At 36.5% G+C, this 21,206-nt stretch overlaps 2 protein-coding genes across 6 annotated transcripts; one reads left to right on the top strand and one right to left on the bottom strand.

Moving 5' to 3' along the window:
* Positions 1–1,906: 1,906 nt before the first annotated feature.
* LOC124177362 (homer protein homolog 1) lies at positions 1,907–6,790 on the bottom strand. Its single transcript, XM_046559675.1, has 6 exons — positions 6,502–6,790; positions 5,147–5,303; positions 4,898–5,029; positions 3,878–4,381; positions 3,465–3,740; positions 1,907–3,373 (listed from the first exon to the last, which is right to left on the bottom strand). Exons 1-6 carry the CDS (start codon positions 6,525–6,527, stop codon positions 3,182–3,184), a joined length of 1,287 nt encoding a protein of 428 aa, XP_046415631.1. The 5' UTR covers positions 6,528–6,790; the 3' UTR covers positions 1,907–3,181.
* A 5,662-nt stretch (positions 6,791–12,452) lies between these two features.
* Positions 12,453–17,896, top strand: LOC124177443 (serine/threonine-protein kinase KIN4-like). 5 transcript variants are annotated; one of them, XM_046559796.1, is made up of 7 exons: positions 12,453–13,039; positions 13,365–14,203; positions 14,272–14,562; positions 14,780–15,030; positions 15,100–15,418; positions 15,526–15,774; positions 15,857–17,896. In XM_046559796.1, exons 1-7 carry the CDS (start codon positions 12,979–12,981, stop codon positions 17,183–17,185), a joined length of 3,339 nt encoding a protein of 1,112 aa, XP_046415752.1. In that variant the 5' UTR covers positions 12,453–12,978; the 3' UTR covers positions 17,186–17,896. The 5 variants fall into 5 exon arrangements, with proteins under 5 accessions (XP_046415752.1, XP_046415753.1, XP_046415755.1 ...); XM_046559797.1 differs by having other exon boundaries at positions 12,455–12,997; XM_046559799.1 differs by having other exon boundaries at positions 12,456–12,612.
* Positions 17,897–21,206: the final 3,310 nt, after the last annotated feature.

Below are 21,206 nucleotides of genomic sequence, written 5' to 3'. Positions count from 1 at the left end.
GAAGAAAATTTTTATGCAGTAGAAATATAGAAATAAAGATGTATGAATATATTTTCTTATATAACGTATAAAATAGATTGCATGTATTGATTGGTAAAAATTAATTCAATAGAGATTATACTTTGAGATTTCTCAGTGAATTTGGAGTGGGTAGAAACGAAATTTTCGCTCTATCCGAAAATTATTATTATAATATTAAACTATGAATAAATAGGAAATATTGAACTACCAAAGTGCTTAGAAAAAATGGAATCAAAGAGTCATTGGTAACATGAATCCGATACGAGTGCTGATTTGAAGTGAAAACGAGAGATTGTAGCTGAAGAAGATAGGAAAAAACACTAGAAAACAGTAATTACAAAGATGCAAATTGTTAAATTAAAATACAGTGTCCGGATGGATGAGATGGAATATGATAAACATCGTAAACAAAAAGAATATCAAAAACTTATTCCGTGCCAAAGTGAACTTATAAGCAGTACAGAAACGAGAAAAACGTAAGGTACTCGGTCAAAGTTTCCTTAGAAAAACAGAAATTCCACATCTTAGAGTTAAGACTTTGTAAAAAAAAATTTTAAATGTGCCAGGAAGATTTGAAACAGTGGATTAAATTTCTACGTAACCCGGCTAAACTAAAATATTATTACTACGTACAAATCTATGATAATGACGCAAAAAAATTGTAGATTGTTGTTTCGTTATTAAAATCTATATCTGATCTAAGCATCAAATGACTTAATATTAATATAAATGCAATAAATAAATGTGAAAGCAAGCATTTTTCATTGATGCAAGATTACAGTTGGCTTAAGGGGTTAGGTGGGTTTCAAAATTTCAAAAAATCGAATTTTTTTTTTTTTGCTTATCTTATAATTGAATATGTTGAGAATATTCCTTTAAAATTTTAAAACGATCCGAGTCATATTCTAAGAGATATAGCCTTTGGATGTTTCACCCATCAGGCTATAACCGAGCGTGACGCAGGTATATGGAGGCAGATATATCGAGGCAGCTGCTTAGCTATTGTTCGTTTATTTTTGTGATGCGAATACTAGGCTTAGGACTTGCCGGATGTAAAAAATTCTGTGGTTTGATGGATATAAGTTCCTCATTCTTGAATGCATCAACGTACAATTTTTATGTTGATAAAATACATGAGTGCGTCATAACTGTTGCCGAATCAATTTTGTTGTCTGCTGCAAATCAAGAAAAAAAATTAACGTGTGATGAAAATAATGTTGAAGATACGACAGATGTTACCGTGTCAGGTGATGGCACGTGGAAAAAACATGGGTTTGCATCATTATACGGTGTAAGTACGATTATTTACATGTTATTTGAATGTAAATCTTCAATCGCGTTTTTCTCGAAACTACATTTTTGAAATCGGTAGTCACGATTTCTCGAAAACTTATGAACCGATCTCTTTCAAATTTTGCACACTTCTTCAAAATAACATTATCTCGTACTTGAACGAAGGAATTTTTTTTTTTTCTATTCCAAGTAATTTTTCAAGGCCATGAAGGGTGCAAATTTTACTCAAAATAAGGGTTTTTTGTTTTCAACGCCGCCAAAAATGTAATTTTTGTTTTTTTTTTTTTTCCTTCGTCCAAGTACGAGTTTTAAACATCTACTAACAGAAAATTTTTGGTTTTTGCATTTCAGATGAATCTGTCATGAGTTATCCTGACTACGCCGAGAGAACTTTTTTTTGAGGGGTCATAGCAGACGACGTGTCCACGCCTTAATTTTCAATATTTTTCAATGAAAATTTCACAAACTACTTATAAAATATGTATCTTTTATGTGTTAAATTGATGGAATGAAATGTTCTGTTGATTAAGTAAAAAAAAATTCATAAAAATGTACCTATTTTGAGCTTTTGAAACCCACCTAACCCCTTAAAAGACGAGACCTAAGTCGACGAAAAACTTACTTGCCGAAAATTATAAATAACTGTAATGAGTTCTTGCTTTTTAATGTGTTTGGTATAAATCAAGTATGGGAGCGTTTGAGACTCATTTCACTAAGATAATATAAATGGCGAGCGAGGTTTGTGTTTCCAATATCTCGATTTAAAACATCGCTATTACGTCCTTTTCACATAATACTATTGTAAATTTTATATACTACCAGTTTATTTTTCAGTCAGCCTTTTCAGCCTATTTTTTATTGTCGAAATGAGGGAGAGAAAAAAAGAATTTAAAGAAACTGCAAAAAAAGGAGTAACGTAGAAAAATTGTAAAGAAATTCCCGAATACTAAACAGCGCACGACAAACAAAATTGTATTAATAGCAACGGTAGATTCGGAACAAAAATAATACCAAACTTTTCATTTCATACTAGATTTCTTTTTTTCTCTCTCTTTTCTTATTCAATAAGCTGAAATAGACTTCTTACGGTACGCGCAATACGTGTTGCAACTTACAGTTAACGGTAGATTGCGCGAATTTCTCAGCATTCAATTCAATTAAAACAAATTCTTGAACTACAGAAATCTGCATAAACAGCTGGTTGGTGATATCCACTTACGAAGATATCATAACATTAGCATATTGTAAAAGAATCGCCCGAACGATTTGAGCAAGTTTTTTTGTTTATACAAATTTATTTTCTGGAAGCTTTTTCTATGCTTAGTCTCAACTTCGTTTGCAGATTTTCAGATGACGAACGCAGCTTGTAGTAGAATGAAAAATAAATCACACCGGCTGTTCAGATGATTACTATGAAACACTAATAATTTCGATTGTGCATTTTTACTTCGCCAATAAATTGCTGTGAAATTTACTACTATACTATACGATGTTAACTCCGTGAGTTAGAAAATCATAGGTAATAGATGTAATGTACAGGGGAAAAGCTCCGATTGAATCATGAACTCGAATTCAATAAATCTCTAATATAAGAATCGACAATTCATCTTAGAACACTGAATCCCGATATACAAGAAATCTTATGATTCTTTAGAACTAAGAAAAGAATTCTTCTTTCCAACAATCAAGTATTTTAGGAAACTTAGATTTCTGCAAAATATAAATCGATAATAAGGGCTCCATTGTAGCCAACGATTTATGCGGTCTACACCGTTTTCACGATACGTTTTCCCCCGTTAATGATGCCTTAAAGGCGTATAGTTGTTCTCGTAAAATTGACGAAAGTAAATAAAAATTATAATATCATTTAGACTGAGGTTTGAAGCGTGTTCGTTATTTCCTGGTGTACCGTTTCCAGGTCCTGTATGTAGCCGGCTAATCTCGAGTTCAGAGTATCTAAGTTCTGTTTTTGCACCTTATTGGCACTCAGGGCCAGTTCCAGCTGCTCGTGGACAGTGTTCAACATTTCCCGTAGCTCTCCGTTCTCCTGTTGCAGTGACTGAGACAAGGAGAAAACAATTTATTGCGACTCAATCGAACAAGTGAATTAAAAAGTAATATATTTGTTAAAGAAATCGCGAAACATTCACCATATAGTCTTTTTTCTTTGTGGCCATGGTCAGGCTTTTAATCTCCTCGTTCCGCGATCTCAATTCATTTTCCAGTGCTTCAACTCTTAACCTGAGCGCCTCACTGTTACCTTCAGAAATTTTGCTAGCCTCTAAATCCGCGTACTTTGCCCTTAGCCTGGCATTTTCTTCTTTGTATAATTGCAGCTGTCTGTTCCATTCATCTACATTTGCCGTTGACTCTTGCAGGGCACTTGTCAGTCTAGCATTTGCCGTATTCACGGCTATCAGTTCAACCTGCCGTCAATTGAATTATAATTGTTGTGTACCAAATTGCGAAACGTTTAGAAACTACGAATTATCACTTCCATTTAACAAATCGGCGGAACGATATTGCACAAAACATCTATATCGAATTTATTAGTATAACGTACCTCCCACTTTTTGGCATTTGCCGAACTCTGAGCAAGGGCGATTTTTAATCTGTCGTTATCGTATTTGAGCTGAGCTTCTGTCGACTGGTTGGATTGGCTAGATCCGATCTGTTGCAAAGATTTTCCTTGGTGCTGAGGGCTCTCTGTGCTTTGCTGAGACATACTCTGTGACCTAGCATGTATTGCGTTCTTCAATTCCTCATCCATTTTACTCTGGCAGCCTCCAGGCAGAGGGCTACCGCTGACCAACGGCACACTGTTCTGTGCAGATATCAAGTTTGCATTTGGGTTCGGATTGTTAGATGCCGACAAGTTGGAACTTATCATTGACGAGTTGGGTGGGTCTATTAGGTCCTGTTCCGAGGATGGCAAAGACGACACAGACCTAGACGTGATTGGACTAACATTTGCACTTGTTGCCGGTGTCACGGATGAGCTATTGGACTGGAGTTTGGCGCCGGCAATCTTCGTCGCCTCTTTTACTTCAAGGAATTTCTCGATAAACTGTGCAAGTACGTTATAAACTCATTAGTACACCAATTCCTTCACTAAATGACAATGGGACTTTGACGCAGATGGTTTGTTTTTTTCTAGAATTTCAGGGAAAGAATAATTGAGATTATGGCAAATTTTCTCATCAAAAATTTCCAACCTTTCACACTTATTCCTGCTATAAAAAATAACAAGGCTGAAGTTAGTTGCCAGTTTCAGCTGCGAACCACATGAAAAAATATGTAGCTTTTAATTACCATTTCCTGAATAGTAGTGTTAATAGTGCGAAATCTGGTTTTCATAAAACAAACTATATCAATCGGATAGAGACTTTTATTCTTTTCCTTAAACGCTTGGAGAGGGAAACTTTCGACTAACTTTAGTGTCATGAAAATTTGGGTTGTAAACACAATCTTCATTAATTTATATACTCCGTTCCCGACTTTTCCCAATTTTTGCCACCTTCCAAGAATAAATTAACGCTGCAAAAATGATTAAAACATGAACAAAGGTTAGTTATTTAAATACCTTGCCCAACTCTGCTTCAGAAGAAAAACCTAGACCATAAACGGTGTTGGCTCGGACATCGGACCACTGTCCGAACTTTTGTGAAGTTTTGGTAAATGTCATGTTTGGTGTGATGGTGCTATTGATGACAGCCTAAAGTAAAAAATTTTATTGACTAATTGTCGGAAAAATCCTGACCATATTTGTTTACGCAATTTATTTTTGAACTACAATAAGAGTATGTTCATTATTTCATAATAAGTCGTTTACCTTAGTACCCTCAACAGAGATAATCCTGTATAAACTTCTTGTTGAGTCATAGAAAAATGAGACCGAAACGGCTGCAGTTGAGGCTGAAACCCAAGACCGTTTGGTCTTTGGGTCAATGTGGAAGACGTGTGCCTTACACGTAAATATTGGCTGCTCACTGTACGGACAAAGTAAGAAAAAAAAAGTATACAGCGAATGAAAAAAATTACTTTTCATTCTTGTTATCTATAGAATATGTACGATATCATTGAAAACATTCACTCGTTGATTGATTTCACTGATCAATTGAATCTAAATCTAAAAATAGTTTATACTATTTTTGTTTTGATAAAATTGTCCAACTTTTTTGTAGCCACAAAAAAAACTAGAAGTCAACAATTACTTTGTAATTCTTGATCATTATTAATATCTAGATTAGTACATACATGTGAATCGACTAAACTTGATCAGAGGTCTAAAAATTATAAGAAAGGGATTTGGACTTTTGGGCTACAAGAGTTAATTAACTCCTGGAAGTAGCACAGTAAAAATGTAGTTACTTTAGTGAAGTTGTAATTGTAAAGACTAGGATTGCCACAAAAATATACGAATCATAAAGGGAATGGAAAAAACTAAGTAAGAACAGATTGAAATTTGTCATTGATAATATTTAATATCAAAATAACAAGCTAATAACTGGTAATCGCGTAATACCACATGTTGTTCCATCGTGTTCTTTCGCCCTTTTCTTGCATAAAGTGAGGGTGCAATAGCAAAATGTAAGACAAGAAAACGGCTGAATTAGATTTCTCAATTATTAACATGGTTCTGAAAACAAACGCCATGAAAACAGCTAATATTGGTCCAATTAGAGTAAAATCGAACTTTTTTACTTTGGTAATCATGTGAAATTATAATTCAATTAAATAAGAACACTTTCCACGAGTGTAGAAAGTGCAAGTATCGCGAACAAACCAATTAAAGTAGATAACATCTAAGTTGTTATTCCCGTTTTCTGTCGTATATTTACTTCAAATTTCTCCCCAGTGCGTACTATTGCAAATTCCAGTCACCGGTGACACCAGTGCAGTTTATCACGAGGTATAGTTATTATTAGATACTTGTACAAGTATGAGGTAGCAGCAAGAGTTTCGAATATAACGTGACGAGAAACGATGCGAGAACAGCCAGAGGTTCAACTCGATCCAGAGCTAAATACGAACGAAGTCGTAGTTATATCGGAGAAAATATTATCGCGGCCCTTGTGTACGATTGAAAGTCGTGAGAGGGAGAGAAAAGGAAAAACAAATTGAAAAAACGCTAGATGCAAGTTTTTTCGACTTGCATTTTAGTGCGTATATTAGTACAGTACTCACCCCATTGTCTCTATTCCCGATGTCATAAAACGGTTGTTACTAACGTCACTAACTCATCGTAGGTACGATAAACGGGTCAAAACGAATTGAAACACTGCGCTGATTTCAGAGGATGCGAATTGTTAGGACAAGAATTGTTAGCGTAAAATCCCACCCTGTTTAGTGCAAGAACCAACCAGTTGACAGCCGCCATCCGCTGTGCTTTATGCACATGAATGTACGCTTTTGTAGATGACCGTCTTTATCTCGGAAAAACTACGTCTCGAGAAAGATACTTCCGTGGCATGGACTAGGAATAAAGGGTCGAAACATGAGACGTAGCTTGGCGCGGTAAACGAACCACACCTGACTACCAGCGCCACGTAGTGGCGGGGGACGTTATTGCTGTATGAGGATCTAGTCGATTGTCAGGGGGCTGGCCTATACCTTCTGCACTCTATGGCGAGAACGAACGACGCACTGCGGTTGCGCCATAGACTTATAAAGATAGCCTGAGCGCTCCTATAAGAGGTACTGAAGCTTGCATATAAAGGACAAAGATATGCCGGGAGTACTGCTCTCTCTTTTCAATCGGTTTCATAGCGGGAGACAAGGGCGCAGTGGAAGTGGAACAGCTATATCTATAGGCGCATAATTTCGCCTCATTCTCCTCTACCGCCTCGATCCCCGCCACAAATATCGTCAGAGAGATGAAGGAGTACTCCCGGCATATTTCTGTCCTTTAAATGTTTGTTTCAAGCGGTTCATAAGAGCGCTCAGTCTATCTTTATAAGCCTATGGGTTGCGCGTGACATCGCGATCTTACCTGATGTAATAGAAAATGAACGCGGTAAATTCATCGTTAACCTTTAGAAGATGGGAACACCCTAAGGAACACCCGCATACGGCAGGAAACGTATGATCGACACTTTACCCATAAGAGTTTTAACGTATTAGATACCTTTTTTATGCATTTTCTGAAAGAGACCAAGAACCCCAAATCCCCGTTCTCTAAAAGTTAAGCGGCGTCCTCCGCGTCCTTCCTTGCACGCGCAATTCAATCGGGCAAGTGATCGGTATGCAAAAAGGACAAAAACTAATGTTAGTTACCATCGCTCACTGCGTGTACCCAGGTGATGCAGAGTCGAATATTATGCCTACGGAATTATGAACGGGTGCAGACAGAAATTTTCATATAACCTCGTATGGACGCTATATACTTTTCGACTACGCTAATTCATTTGGGCCAAATTCAGCAATGTGAATTCAACTCCATCGGATCGACAAATATAATGTTATCTAAATAGGTGCACAATAAACATGCACCTGGTTTACTGTTAACAGCGTTAGAGACCCTTTCATAATGCAGAGGATGGGAGACATAGTTGAAGAAATTAATCTAAGAATGAACATACATATAGTTGATCCTACATGTACCTTATGTAATTTCTGTATACATGTTTAATACTTCACTCGCACCATTAACTGGAAAAATAATATGTATCTTCAGTCAACGCTAATATCTTCATTCCGAAAAAAGATGCAGCTGACATATAGAAATAATTTCATAACTGACGTTAGATTTCCGTGATTTTTTACAAATTCTTATAATATAAAAAGTTCAAGAAAGAAATACTGGGAATGCTGTGCCGGATAGGCAATTGAAATTGAAATAATTTCTCCGAAAAATAAAGTTGTTCAGTGAATCGCGAGTAAAATTTTCGAATTTCTTACACGTTCTTCGAAAAATTGTGGATAACCTTTTTTCACATGTAAATTATGATAAATTGGTTCTCCCAATCAATTTGTACTCGCGTATATTCGCAGTTGGTTCGAAATTTTTCAGTTCATATAACCCACAAACTGTTTATTATCGATCAAATATGAATGTTTTAATTATGGATGAAAGATGTTTGTTTTAATTATGAATGAAGGGTGATTGTTTTTATCTTATATGCGAACGGCGATTGACTTTGGATGTTCACGCACGGGTTTTTTTCTTATGAGGTATGAGGTAAACACTAAAACCGAGAACCTGGTGAATACGCAAAACAATCAACAACTAAACCAAGATCGAAAACACGAATCGCTATAAGATCTTAGCATTTACCTATCGGATGACGATAGAGAAATCTTTCATGAAATGGAAACAAATCGGAGTAGAATAAGCACAACCACCAAAATACGACAGAGCAATAAAAGACTGTAAAACTATTAAAAAGAAACTACAGCTGAATAAATTTTACTATTTCTTGATATCATGATGATTCAGAACTACATCGCTAAATCAGTGTATCGATGAAAACAAGATCACTGTACCTGAACCAGACCTGAACCAGACCTAAGCCTAAAAGGTAAAACGTTAATTTTTCGGTAGAGACGATACAACTGAGTTATCTGGAACAAATGAAAATATAATTAGTGACATGGCAATACATACAAAAATATACTTAGCTTAGATAAGTAAAAAATATAATTAACGAAAGAAGAGACAAATTAATTAGCTGAAACAGACAAAAAGCTTGATTAGCTGAAACAGATAAAAGGTTTTATTAGCTCAAACAAACAAAAAGTTTTATTAGCTGAAACAGGCGAAGGAACAGTTTGCACAGTCACATAAGTCATACACTGACAAAAAATGGGTGGAGTTCAGCATGATATGCGCTTTAATATTCATTACATCAATTATTAATTGTATTGACAAATAACAAAGATTCTGAACTTTTTGAAATGACATCTCATGCTTCTTTGAGTTCTTAAAGTGAATAACTTTTTCGACTGAACATTTTATAATTCTCAGTGCATTTGTTAAAAAATTGGTTTTGTTGCCCTGAACCAGAAAATAATACGATCAGTTGAACGAGTATTTCTGTACATTTCATATATATTTCACAAATACTTACGCGAAAATTTTCCACTATTCGCATACACTATCGAGATTCATGTTCATGCGCGTTGAGTGCTCGTTTTCAAATACCGCACTTTCTCTTATAATTGAAGGGTATTAAGTCCACGCGCACAAGGCGCCGTGGAACTTGAAAACTTTATTATTCGTCGAAAAATTGACCGAAGAGCAGAAAAATCAGCACATCGAGAGTGCGCAACTTTTTTATATACTATTTGCAAAATCGACGTGCAAAAAACCGTGTCCAAATCCATTATCAATTTACGCGCATGAAGCTGCGTCCAATTCTCGTGACTCAACTACGCGCAACAAGGCGCAAAAGATCGAACTGTCAAAAAATTCTTAGTATGTGGGACTAGTCCCAAAAATTCTGTAGAAACCCAATCCGCATCTGCATCTTTTAGATATCAGATACACTGCTATGCGGATTGTTGTTCTCAGATTACAAATGGAATTGAAATGAGGAGTGAGGTTGGAAGGCATGCATTATTGTGTGGCGTGACGGTCGGCGGTCCTCTTCGACGCGAAGTCTTCGAGCTCAGCATCTCTCCCCATCTAGCGTACCACGGAACGCGATAGATGGTCCAGAGATGCGTTTTGCCCACTCAGACGATCACAGAGATCAATTGAATGGAATAACGATCGGTAATGACTAAATAATGAATTGCATAACGCCCGAAAAATGGTTGCAGAGTCACAAGAAATAAATGAAAAGAATTCAATCTTGTTAATATTAAAATGCTTACAATTGGTCGCGAGACTCGAATACGGAGTCTTTGGGAGAAAAAAGGTCTGTGATCGTTTGACGCTGTGGATTACAAAAGTTAGTAACATCACGGTACATCGCGACCTTCCTACCCTCGCCTGTTTCCCAACGAAGCCACCCAACGGAAAAGAGAGATTCATACACTCATGCATAAACCCCGCGACGAACCCCAAAACGTCCACCTACCTACCCGGTTACCTATATTCGACCTAAACGATTCTCCATTTTTTCCAACACACATCATTCTTCATCATTTGCGCCGTGGTCGCTGACTTACTTTTTCGTTGGTTACCTGTTGGGAGCAAAATGTTTTTGTATCGTAGTCTGCTTACTCGGAATACAGTATCGCGGTTGTATCCCGCCAACTTTAATATTGCATTTATTATTTTAGAAAATGTTGGCAGACTATCGGTACATTAACCTTTTGTAAAATTAATTAAAAACATCCTATATGCCAATTAGCATTTTTTAAGCGATCTAAGCCTGCAGTTGATCAATACTTGTTGGATGTTAGAAGATTGAAAATGATATATGATATGCAAATTGATTACGTTACGTTATGTCAGTCTCTGGAATTTTATCGATTGAACGATAATGTCGATAATTGAATACTTGCAAAACCTCAGGTGAACCCACCACTTAAACGGCATCATCGGTAAATTCAAACGTAGATTATTACATCAGTTACGAAACACAATTCCATCTCGCGAGTGCCGAGTAAGCGATGGTTACCTGTCGCGATGCTCATTCCACTTTTAGCAACGTGTAAAACGTCTAACATTAAGTACGCTACGTTAAATTGCATTGCGAAAAAAAAATGATTCGAGTGAAAGTCAAGCACGTTGCGATCGTGAATGAGCCTATCCATGCAGCTAAGAAATCGAAGATTTGTGTAACAATTGTTACCGCCACGCCACGTGACAGAGGAATCCCAGGGAAATACCCATAACCTAACACATGCAAACTCACCAACGTTGCCGAGAACTGGAAAAGTCACTCGGAAGTCTCTGCTTAAATCTGTGAAAAACAAAACAAGACACTAGAATTAATTTGGCAAATTGGCTTTTCAGTTTTCAGATTAATTATTACTGCTGTATAGTTTCATATTTATGCATCGCGTGTTATGCAAGAACAAAAGTTCGGCTTTAAATGTGATTCCTTGAATTATCAATCAATAATTAAAATAAATATTGTTACCTCGACTCTGGGCTGCTCCACACTTTTACACGTAGTAGTTCTTGTAGCATCTCAGGTTTATTGGTGAAGCAATGCACTTTTCACATAATTCAGATCTTCACTAATCTCTCATAATCCAAAAATCCACAACGCAATAGTACTAGCACTCGATTCTATACTCACTTTTTGTGCTGAAGCTATCTGTTTGAACCGACTGAATAAACTTGCTAACAACGCAACTGCGCATTTGCCGAAAATCAACCAAAAAAAATAATTATATTGACACTCAACGCACAGAGACAAAAATACGCATCACTGAAATCCGAAGTTACGTAAAACAATAGAAACTCGGGACACCAGATTCACCTTCAACGTTCGCAGGATGTTTTTATTTTAGTAACTCTGTTTTTCTTCAGGCTACACGCTGCTCCTCATGTGTTATTCACAAATGATTACGGTGGAAACATGTTACACTGATCGAACAACGTGACACAACCTGAAAAATGTGGCCTGAATGTTGAACTGATACTGAGAGCACATAATTTCGCTCCGATTGTTCGGAATTGACTGATGCCGCACGGCGCTCAGAAGAGTTGAAAATCTGTTCTCTGAAGGACGGAAGATCCCCCCCCGTCGGTCTTTCCATAGAGTGGGGGTAGCACACGCACCCGCTTAGCTACTCCCCCCCTCTCCCCCTAGCCCCCTGCCGACCCGCTGCGCCGCAGCCGCTGCCAACGTGGGCAGTGCTACAGAGAAGGCGGCAGAACTATTACCTTCTATGCTTTAGAGAACCGATTGAAATCCGTTCACGGGACGCTTATGCCCTTGCTTACGCTCTATTTCATATATCACTACGGCTTCCACGGCCGGGTGAAAACATCACATGAACTACCCGCAACGAGATCTAATGTTTAGAGGATTGCCGTAACATGCGACGTCAGGCGAAACTGAATATTCATAAGATTGAAATAAAAATTAACACTATTCAGTTCATCGGGATTTTAGTAAAAAGCAACGCACAGGCAAAATACTTGGTCTTTTCGAAAGATATGTATCAATTAGTCAATCTTGGACATCCCTGTAACCAATCACGCATTGGTATAAAAGGAACACTAGCGACGCTTCTTGTAAAATTTTAGTGGGCAGATTTTGTCAATTCACATACCGTGCAATTCACCCATTTGAGTTCCTCCTCCCTACTTAGTCTTTATGCCTGCATATAACACCGTGGTGACAACTGACAACGTATTATAGCAAACGCTTCTGAAAACGGTAGAACAGAAGGGTAAAGGCAGTGTCCTATATTTACCATCTTTACTGACTCGCTCATGGGAATACAAAATTACTAGTCGATGTCAAATTCTTGCATCTATTTCAAACCGCAGCAACAAAATGCAGCAGCAGATATTTCACCTCCATACTTCGTGCACCGTGATCAAAAGAAAACAAGTGAAACTTTAATAATTTGTTTATGCAAACAGTCATATTGCGAAATATTGCGACTTGTGACTGTGAACTTGTTACGTGTACTTTATATTACAAAAACATACATAGATAGTATGTAGCATGACGATGTATTAATAAAATTGGATACAGATCATTCAGTTTTTGCCTGCAGTATGCCTCACCTACATAAATCTGCCTTTGAAATATGACATTAATCGTCAGAGGTACAGCAGCCAGACAGCTTCTACGTGTCGTAATTGCCAACGGTAGATAGCTCGGTAAATAGGGTTATACAAGTTGACAAATATTACCTTTTTTTTTTTCTTTTTTTCTTTTTCTAACATCTATTTCTACTTTTTGCCACCCTTATTGTTCCTATGCCAATTTAGCTTCTATCTATAATCATTTCAGGTAGGTAGCAAGTCCAATCTCACAAAATTTGGTTGTCATCGACGTTAAATTCGGTTATAACAAATCTGCTTGGTTTTGAGAGTCACAACATACAATTGACAAGCTTTAACGGTGTACGAAAGATCTCGCCTGTTTAACCATTCTAAAATTTTTTTTCTCCTTTGTAATGAATCATTTCAGTAGACACAATGCTCACTTTGGAAAATGTTGCTGGCCCGTCAAGTGCCTCGTCAAACATATTGATGAACAATTACGACATAATGGACACTGCAGAAACAGAGGACAACATTTTGAGCCAGGACAGTGTGATAGACCTTGTTTCGAGCGGCACAGATTCTACAGTAGTTTTAAGTACGATAGAAGAAAATAATTCTGCAATTGAAGATAATTCCTTAAATCGTGATATTCTAACTAGAGGTCAAAGCGGCGAGAGCAGTAGCTTGTCTTCCGAGATTCAATTAAGTGGAATAATTGCAGCGAGTAGCCAGGGATCCTCGAACAATGACAATAATACAGAAGAAATTAAGGAGTCTAACAGCAACACTGAATCTAGAAATGATGCTGAAAAGGTTCATCAAGTACCTGAATTGAATTCTAGCAGTGCTAAGGACAACAGCTATATCTTTGATGCAATGAAATTTAAATCATGGATTAAAAATGAGGAAATAATGGGCTCTGTTTTTGACAAAGCCTCCGGCTCAAACTGGTGCAAAGGAAATCTTACGTTCCCTGTTCCTGTGCCCGGTACACCTGTGAATTCAAACTCTGCTAAACAAGCTGGTCCCTATTTGCTTGGACCTCCAATTGGCACTTCACCCGTGAAAAGCATCGTCCAATGTCTGGCACGTAGAGCAGGATCTGATAAGTTTTATACGATTAAAATTCTCACTTTGAAAGATGAAGATGAATATGAAACACAAGATGATCGACAAGGAAAGATGTTACTGCATGCTGAATATTCTTTGCTAAGTCTCCTCTGCAGCCAAGATGGCGTTGTGCATCACCATGGATTTTTTAAAGTATTTATTTGCTTTTCAAATGGCACATATGTAACTTTCATACTTGATCATTTTGTTTTACTCTACAGGATTGCGCCTTAGAAGAAAAGAGCATGCCGTCTGGCGCCGTGTATACAGGGAAAGTAAAACGTCGCCTGTGTCTTGTACTGGATTGTCTAACTGCTCACGATTTCAATCCAAAAAATGACGAAATGCTCAATTTACAGCACCATGTGATAAAGGAGAAGAAATTATCAGAGAGAGAAACTTTGCTCATATTTTCCGACACTGTTAGAATAGTCGCTTGTCTTCATATGAAAAACATTGTGCACAGAGATCTGAAATTGGGAAATATAGTTCTGAATCGTAGGACAAGAAAAGTATGTCTCAAAATATTACAATTCTTTAAATCTGTAATGTGACATCCAGTTTTCAGTTTTATTAAAATTGGGGGATCAAACCATCCCGATAATTCAATATAAATTCAAATCACTGTGTTTTCGATTTTAGTGATAACTTCTTGCATTGAGAAAAACAAGAGTTGAAACTAAACTTATTCGATTTATTCCACTTTCGAATACAAATCTTGTTACACAGGTAACAATAACGAATTTTTGCCTGGGGAAACACTTGAGTAGTGAAGAAGATCTCTTGAAAGATCAACGGGGCTCACCTGCTTACATATCACCCGATGTTCTATGTGGTAAGCCGTACCTAGGAAAACCATCTGACATGTGGGCACTTGGTGTGGTGCTCTTCACGATGCTCTATGGGCAGTTCCCATTTTACGACAGTAACCCAACACAATTGTTCAGCAAAATAAAAGCAGCCAACTACCACATCCCGAAGTATATATGACTTATATCAATTATTTCGTTTCTTTTAATTCAAATGCTGATTAATTACTGTCTTCACAGTGAAAGTAGAGTATCCGAGGGGACAGTGTCTCTAATAAGAAATCTGTTAGTGCTCGAACCAAAGAAACGTTTGACTGCGATGAAAGTGCTGGATGCCTTATCTACCATAATAGCCACATTAAAAGTTCCTAATGTAATAGGAGAAGAGCTCCAAGTAGTTCCTGACATAGACGATATGAAAGATAAAAACAGTGAGCAAGCACTACTGAGTCCTTCACCATTGCCTGTAACCAAGGATAACAGTATGGGAAATAAAAAAAAAAATCAAGATAGTGGTAATAAGAAGTTGGGTGACTTTTCAAAACAAGTTACACTTCAGGTAAGAATAAGTGGAAATATAGATATCTAATATATAGTTCAGGCAAAGAGCAAAGAAATTGGAAGTTGAAACTTACAAATAATGAATCACTATTAATTTCATTACAGGAGCAAATGGAAAAGATGATGAGACAACAGCAAAGCCCTTTAGTTCCACAACGAAGGCCTTATAGTCAGATCCCACTTCACAGAGTGGGCTCAGATGCCCGAGAGTTAACTCCCGCTGAATTTTCTAGGTTTAAGCATCTCATTCCAAGAGATAATCAAAGATCACATGCACAGAGTCCTAACAGAAGAGAAGGTGTTCTTCTTAGATTAAGAGGCAACTCAAGGAGCAGATCTATCACCACAAATCAGGTAATACAAATCAGATTGCAAATTTGATTGATAAAAAAAGGCTGATACTTTTGAATCTCTACCGTCTTATTATTTGATGTAGATTTTGGTGCACCGTGATCAGAATGTATCGACGAGTGGTGGTACGCCTCAAAATAGCGTCTCTACATTGGCTAACAACCCGTTGAGCACCGCCGCATCTCAGAACTCAGCCCGTGCATTGCTGAACACGTCAAGTGTGTCAGAAATCGAGAATAGGACAACACCTTCGTCAAGTAACTTGACGGATAACTTGGCTTCAGCTAGAACTCTTGGCAATCTCGCCGCCAGCCGGACAGGGAGCAGCTCTAATTTACGCCGTCTTCATCACCACCCTAGTATACCACAAAACAATGGAAATAATACTTCCACCAGTCAGTATATGCAGATCAGAAGTAATCCTAGGCTGAGGACGAATCAAAACAGCTCAACGCCATCACAGGTCCGAGTTTTTGCGCCTTCCCACAGTCAGCACAGGCGTTTGTCTCTTACCGATTCCCAGGAGGGTAGTTTGTATTCTCTAGAAACTCAGAACAGACAGCCAAACGCATCAAACACGATACAGCAGGGACATGAAATTAATAATTCCAACGCTCAAACTAGGCGTAATAATTACACAGAATCCCTGTTGCAAGTTCCACTCTCATCGTCACAGAATGACGCAGGCAGACGTTTCTTCCAATCAAACAGATCCACACCAGAGCTCCTCAGACACAACAGACAGAATCGATTCAGAGATTCTATTGCCGATCAGTTGGCATCTTTCCGAGCCAGGATGCAGCAGAATAGGATCAACAATATCACGCGGGAATTGGATGTACAGAATAGATTGGCCAATCTGATGTCAGGGGTCAGTGACGCTAATTCTAACAGGACTTTGGACCTTCCTTTACACAGAACATCGATTGCCCATCACAGACATTCCCCCTATGCTACGCGATCAGGAGTCGTTACATCTGACAGAGACAGAAATTCGAGGCGTGGAACCCAGGAAAGAGGAGGCATAACTGATCCAAGTCTAAATGTCCCGAATTTAGATGCCAGCTGGTCTTCGAGCAGAGATGATAATGCAAATTCCAGTATTCTGACCAGGGGCAGTACATCTAGCGCTTCAGTTATTTGTACAGAGCAGAATTCAAGCTTGTCTAATAATTCAACAATGACGGTGTCGGCAGGGTCTGTAGGATTATCTTCAAGCTCCTCTGGTTCAGCTTCGAGAAACACTTCGGCCCTCCCCAGGGACTCTGCACTGATTAGCAATCAGGAAGAAAGCCAGGATTCTATTTTAATTCACAGGGGTATCAGATTTCAATTGTCACCAAGATCTCAAAGAAGTTTGAGCGCCTTTCTGCGAAGCAAATTAGATGACCATGCTCGTGGCACTAGGCGATAATATCCCCTATAGAAAAAAAAATATATTTCGTCTTTTCGTTCAAATATCAAACATCGCGATTAAAATTAATACAATAAATAAATAAACTTACCGACAGTGAACTGACTTTTTGAAAGAATATTACAAAGTATTTTCGTCCTTTCATAGCAATCCAATTTTCTTTAGTTGTATCTGAAGAAATTATAAAGATTATGTTATTCACTGTAAAGACAATGACAGTACTCTGTTAATACACGATTTACATTGTATGAATGTCGGTGTCAATCGTGATTAGACATCGTGTATCAATATGCTTGTATATCTAAATTCGTTACTGATCAAAATTTATATCAGTAAATGTTATGTGATTCAATTGCGTATATAAATATACGTACCTGTATAAATATACATTAATATATTATATAACTGATTATCAAATATGTTTTTGTTGCGTTATCGGATCAGGGAATGTCAATTAGTGTTAAATGTTAATCAGGCAACCCATAAAACTGGAGTATAGACGTGTACGTAATTCTTGACTTTTGTTCCTCAAATTTAATCTCCGCGTATACATATACTTTCTATTCAACGCGTTCTTTTGCCTTTTTACTCAATACCTGTAGTTTCTATGGTTGAATTGTAATGAAAATATTTCTGTTGTGGTTTAAAATGGTACAGTATCTGGATATTATAATGAAAAACAATAGTAATAAAATATCACTCGAAAGATTACATTTTGTCTTTTATTATTGCGTGAAATATCCTACTGTTCAAGATAACCATCAGAACAATTTCGAATGGAACCATAAAAAAACTTCAACTTTTTTTTTGATATTAGAAGAAAAGAGAAGGAATCTAGTAATAAATATTAGCTAGGAACAAGTTTTCCAAGTTTGCAATCTTTCATTATAAAAAGCAACATAAAAGTAATGAACAATTTGTCATACTCTTCTCAACATGCCCTAGGAGGACCATATCCACGATATCCTTGAAAAAAAATAATACAAGGGAAAATTTTGATCAAATCAATCAGCCAATTCAGTAGATCAAATATATCTGACTGACTTTTGTGGTACGCAACATCACTTGTGAATATAAAGAACCTAAAATATTTCACAATTTTATTTGCATAACTTCAAAGTTACATCTTAATTATTTATGTATAATAGTAATCATGACGGTAATAATAAAAGTTTACCTGAATGTCAAATTAATTTGAGTAAACTATATTTTAATGGGGTAATATTTTCTTATAACTCTAGTCTCTGCGAATACAAATAATAATAATAATAGTGTTAAGATCACACAATATTATAATATAATTTTCAATCGTGTAAATATACGCATGGAACTGATTAATAATATATACATGTACGACCGTGAATTATTAATTATATATTTATTACAACGGCGAAAAAAAAAACACTACGTAGGTAATAATGGTAATAATTAATTAATCAACATATTCACGAAGTTTTTCTTAACGCATTATAGATATTGTAAATATTGGGGTCATGTGGCGGTGAGTGTAAACGGGTAGTTCCACCCTTTTTTTATATTAACCGATCCAAAATTGCTCAATTTTGTATCTTATCTTTCCTCGTTAATGATAATAACAATAGTAGTGATAATGAGCATCATCACTGTAGTTGCACCGCCAGTTATTCCAAAATCGTACTATCTTACACTCTGTTCCATTACATTTTAATAAATGTGAAATTATACGGGTAATTCTTGGCCGAAGAAAAATGAAAGTGTACATCTTTATCCTTGGTCAAATTTTTTTCGGTATTAAGTATACCTGTAATATATTCCGTCATATGCATCGTACGCCCGTGTAAAACACATAACAAATCAACTAATTTCTCAATCATATACGTGCATTGACAATTAATTGATTGATGAATAATCAATTTCCAGCTTTCATTAATCAATTATTGTACTATTGTATCTTTATACTTCGATATAGTGCAACTGCTGTACGTGCAATTCCCGATTTACAATCAATAATTACTTTCTGACGAAAGACTTTTTTCGCGTAGGCTATGGCGTGTCATTTTGCAAATCTCTTACTTGTAGTCGTCATCGTCGTCGTCTATGTTTGTCACTCATAGCTCAGTTTTGAAAAATCCGAATTATTTTATTCCATTTCTTGATACTTATCTATCGTGTATACCTCCTATTAAGTATGGAGATGTCACATGTGCACATGTGTTACATACGAATATCTATATTATATCTATGAAAAAGAACAGCGTGGCTTTCCATATTATATTGTATTTCCGAACGATAATTTTCCCAAGAATCGCTGACAGTTCAAACTAATTCAAACGCGGTATAAGGCATGTGTATAAACGTTCTCAGAAGCGGCTTTGAGCTAACGGATCGTCATGTAATATTTGGCAAAGATAATTCTCGAATTCTTATTCATTAGTTTTTGTATTTGGTACAATATTCCGTACTTTCTTGAAAATCCATTATGATCAACCTGTTGCACAAATAACGTAAATTCGAAGAAACTGAAACACTGGAACTGATATTTTCTTCTTGATCACACACGATATACGTAGGTACACAAAACTGAAAATTTTCCAAATAACAATAAAAAAAAAAAAAAGAAACAAGTTAGAAATGCACGCATGGCAAAAAAAAGAATAAACGAATTTCATAGATTTCTGAAATAGTGCCACATGCACCACTCCATACTAAAGACTTAACGAACCTTTTCTTCCTAGTATATTGACATTTTAGTGGAGTTGAGTAGAGTTTATTAAGGCAGTGCCCTGGTCGATTTCGAGGTTTACGTAAATATCTCCAGATATCAAAGTCCACGTATCTCATAATCTAAAAAGGGCTCGACAGCCCCCTTCTATACACAATTCTGCACAAAATCACTCCACTACATTTTTATTTGACGCAGAAATAAAGAAATGGCACGGATTCTACAAAATCGCAATAGGAGTGTTTCTGTTCAGAATTGTGTATAAAATAGGGCTGTCTAGCCCTTTGTTACGTCTGAGATACGGGGACTTCGATATTTGGATATATATATGTCAATGTCGAAATCACCCAGGACACCCCCCTTAAGTCTGCAACAAGTCCCCTGTGGCTTTGAAGGAGAAATGGAGATAATCGACTTCGAAAATTTAAATTAAGGAGTAGTAAGGGCGATAATAGCGTAACTAATCGATTGTTCTAAAACTATTTAAAAGAAATAAAGTATAATAGTACTAGTGAAAATAATAATAATAATAATAATAATTACATTATAGTGACAACAAAAGTTGATCAAACCTCACGATACAATGAAAGTCTATTAAATTTCATTAATACGCCATACGGTACAGCATAAAAAGAAATCCAAATCATTCGCAAGATACGACTATATCCTCATGTAAAGGAAAAACCAAACAAATTAATCGCTCGCTTCAGGTCCGTATTTATAGATAAATATATATTCATTCTCTCATTCATTCCTCGGAGTCAATGGAGTGGTATCTTTTTTCCCTTCCTCTCTTTGCAGTTATAATCGGTATTCCACTAATAATTGAAGATACAATATCTAGTTGAACATTGCTAGAACTTGAACGCTCTTAACTTCAAATAATTTCTTTTCTATGTTCTTCCTAGTCTCGCGAATTAATGAAAATCACAATTTACAATGAATCTCCTAGAAAAAAAAAGAAACAAATCCCAATGACACTGGAATACGCTCGGAGCTCTCCCGTTCTTTTCGACAAATGTTTCAAGTGCTATAACATTCTTATGACTATACATTTTTGTTCTTTCTTTTCCAATTGTAAGGCTATTGGACATTTTTATACGATGTGATATTAATTATACAGTTTTTTGAGAAAAGAAAAAATACACAAAAAAAAGGCGCACGGTACGAAATTCCATAACTTTTTTTTTTCTCTTTTTTATACTGTTGTGGTACTATACCTATCTATTTAATACAGAATTAAGATTATTACAGTATCGTACACCTTTTTCTTTAGAATCAAATTTTTCTGGTAATAACAACTATGAATACGGACCTATT

Source organism: Neodiprion fabricii, chromosome 3, assembly GCF_021155785.1.
Source record: "Neodiprion fabricii isolate iyNeoFabr1 chromosome 3, iyNeoFabr1.1, whole genome shotgun sequence".
NCBI classification, from domain to species: Eukaryota; Metazoa; Arthropoda; class Insecta; order Hymenoptera; family Diprionidae; genus Neodiprion; species Neodiprion fabricii.
The sequence above is the reverse complement of the archived record's forward strand: the minus strand, read 5'-3'. Positions and strand labels throughout refer to the sequence as shown.

Bases quoted from the DNA above. Each gene is read 5' to 3' on its own strand.
- LOC124177443 (XM_046559796.1), top strand. From the start codon at position 12,979: ATGACATTAATCGTCAGAGGTACAGCAGCCAGACAGCTTCTACGTGTC. The intron at 14,204-14,271 runs GTATTTATTTGC...TTTACTCTACAG, and splicing joins ATCACCATGGATTTTTTAAA to GATTGCGCCTTAGAAGAAAA. The intron at 15,031-15,099 runs GTATATATGACT...CTGTCTTCACAG, and splicing joins GCCAACTACCACATCCCGAA to TGAAAGTAGAGTATCCGAGG.
- LOC124177362 (XM_046559675.1), bottom strand. From the start codon at position 6,527: ATGACATCGGGAATAGAGACAATGGG. The intron at 5,304-6,501 runs GTGAGTACTGTA...TTGTCCGTACAG, and splicing joins TCGGGAATAGAGACAATGGG to TGAGCAGCCAATATTTACGT. The intron at 4,382-4,897 runs GTATTTAAATAA...GTACTTGCACAG, and splicing joins CTGAAGCAGAGTTGGGCAAG to TTTATCGAGAAATTCCTTGA.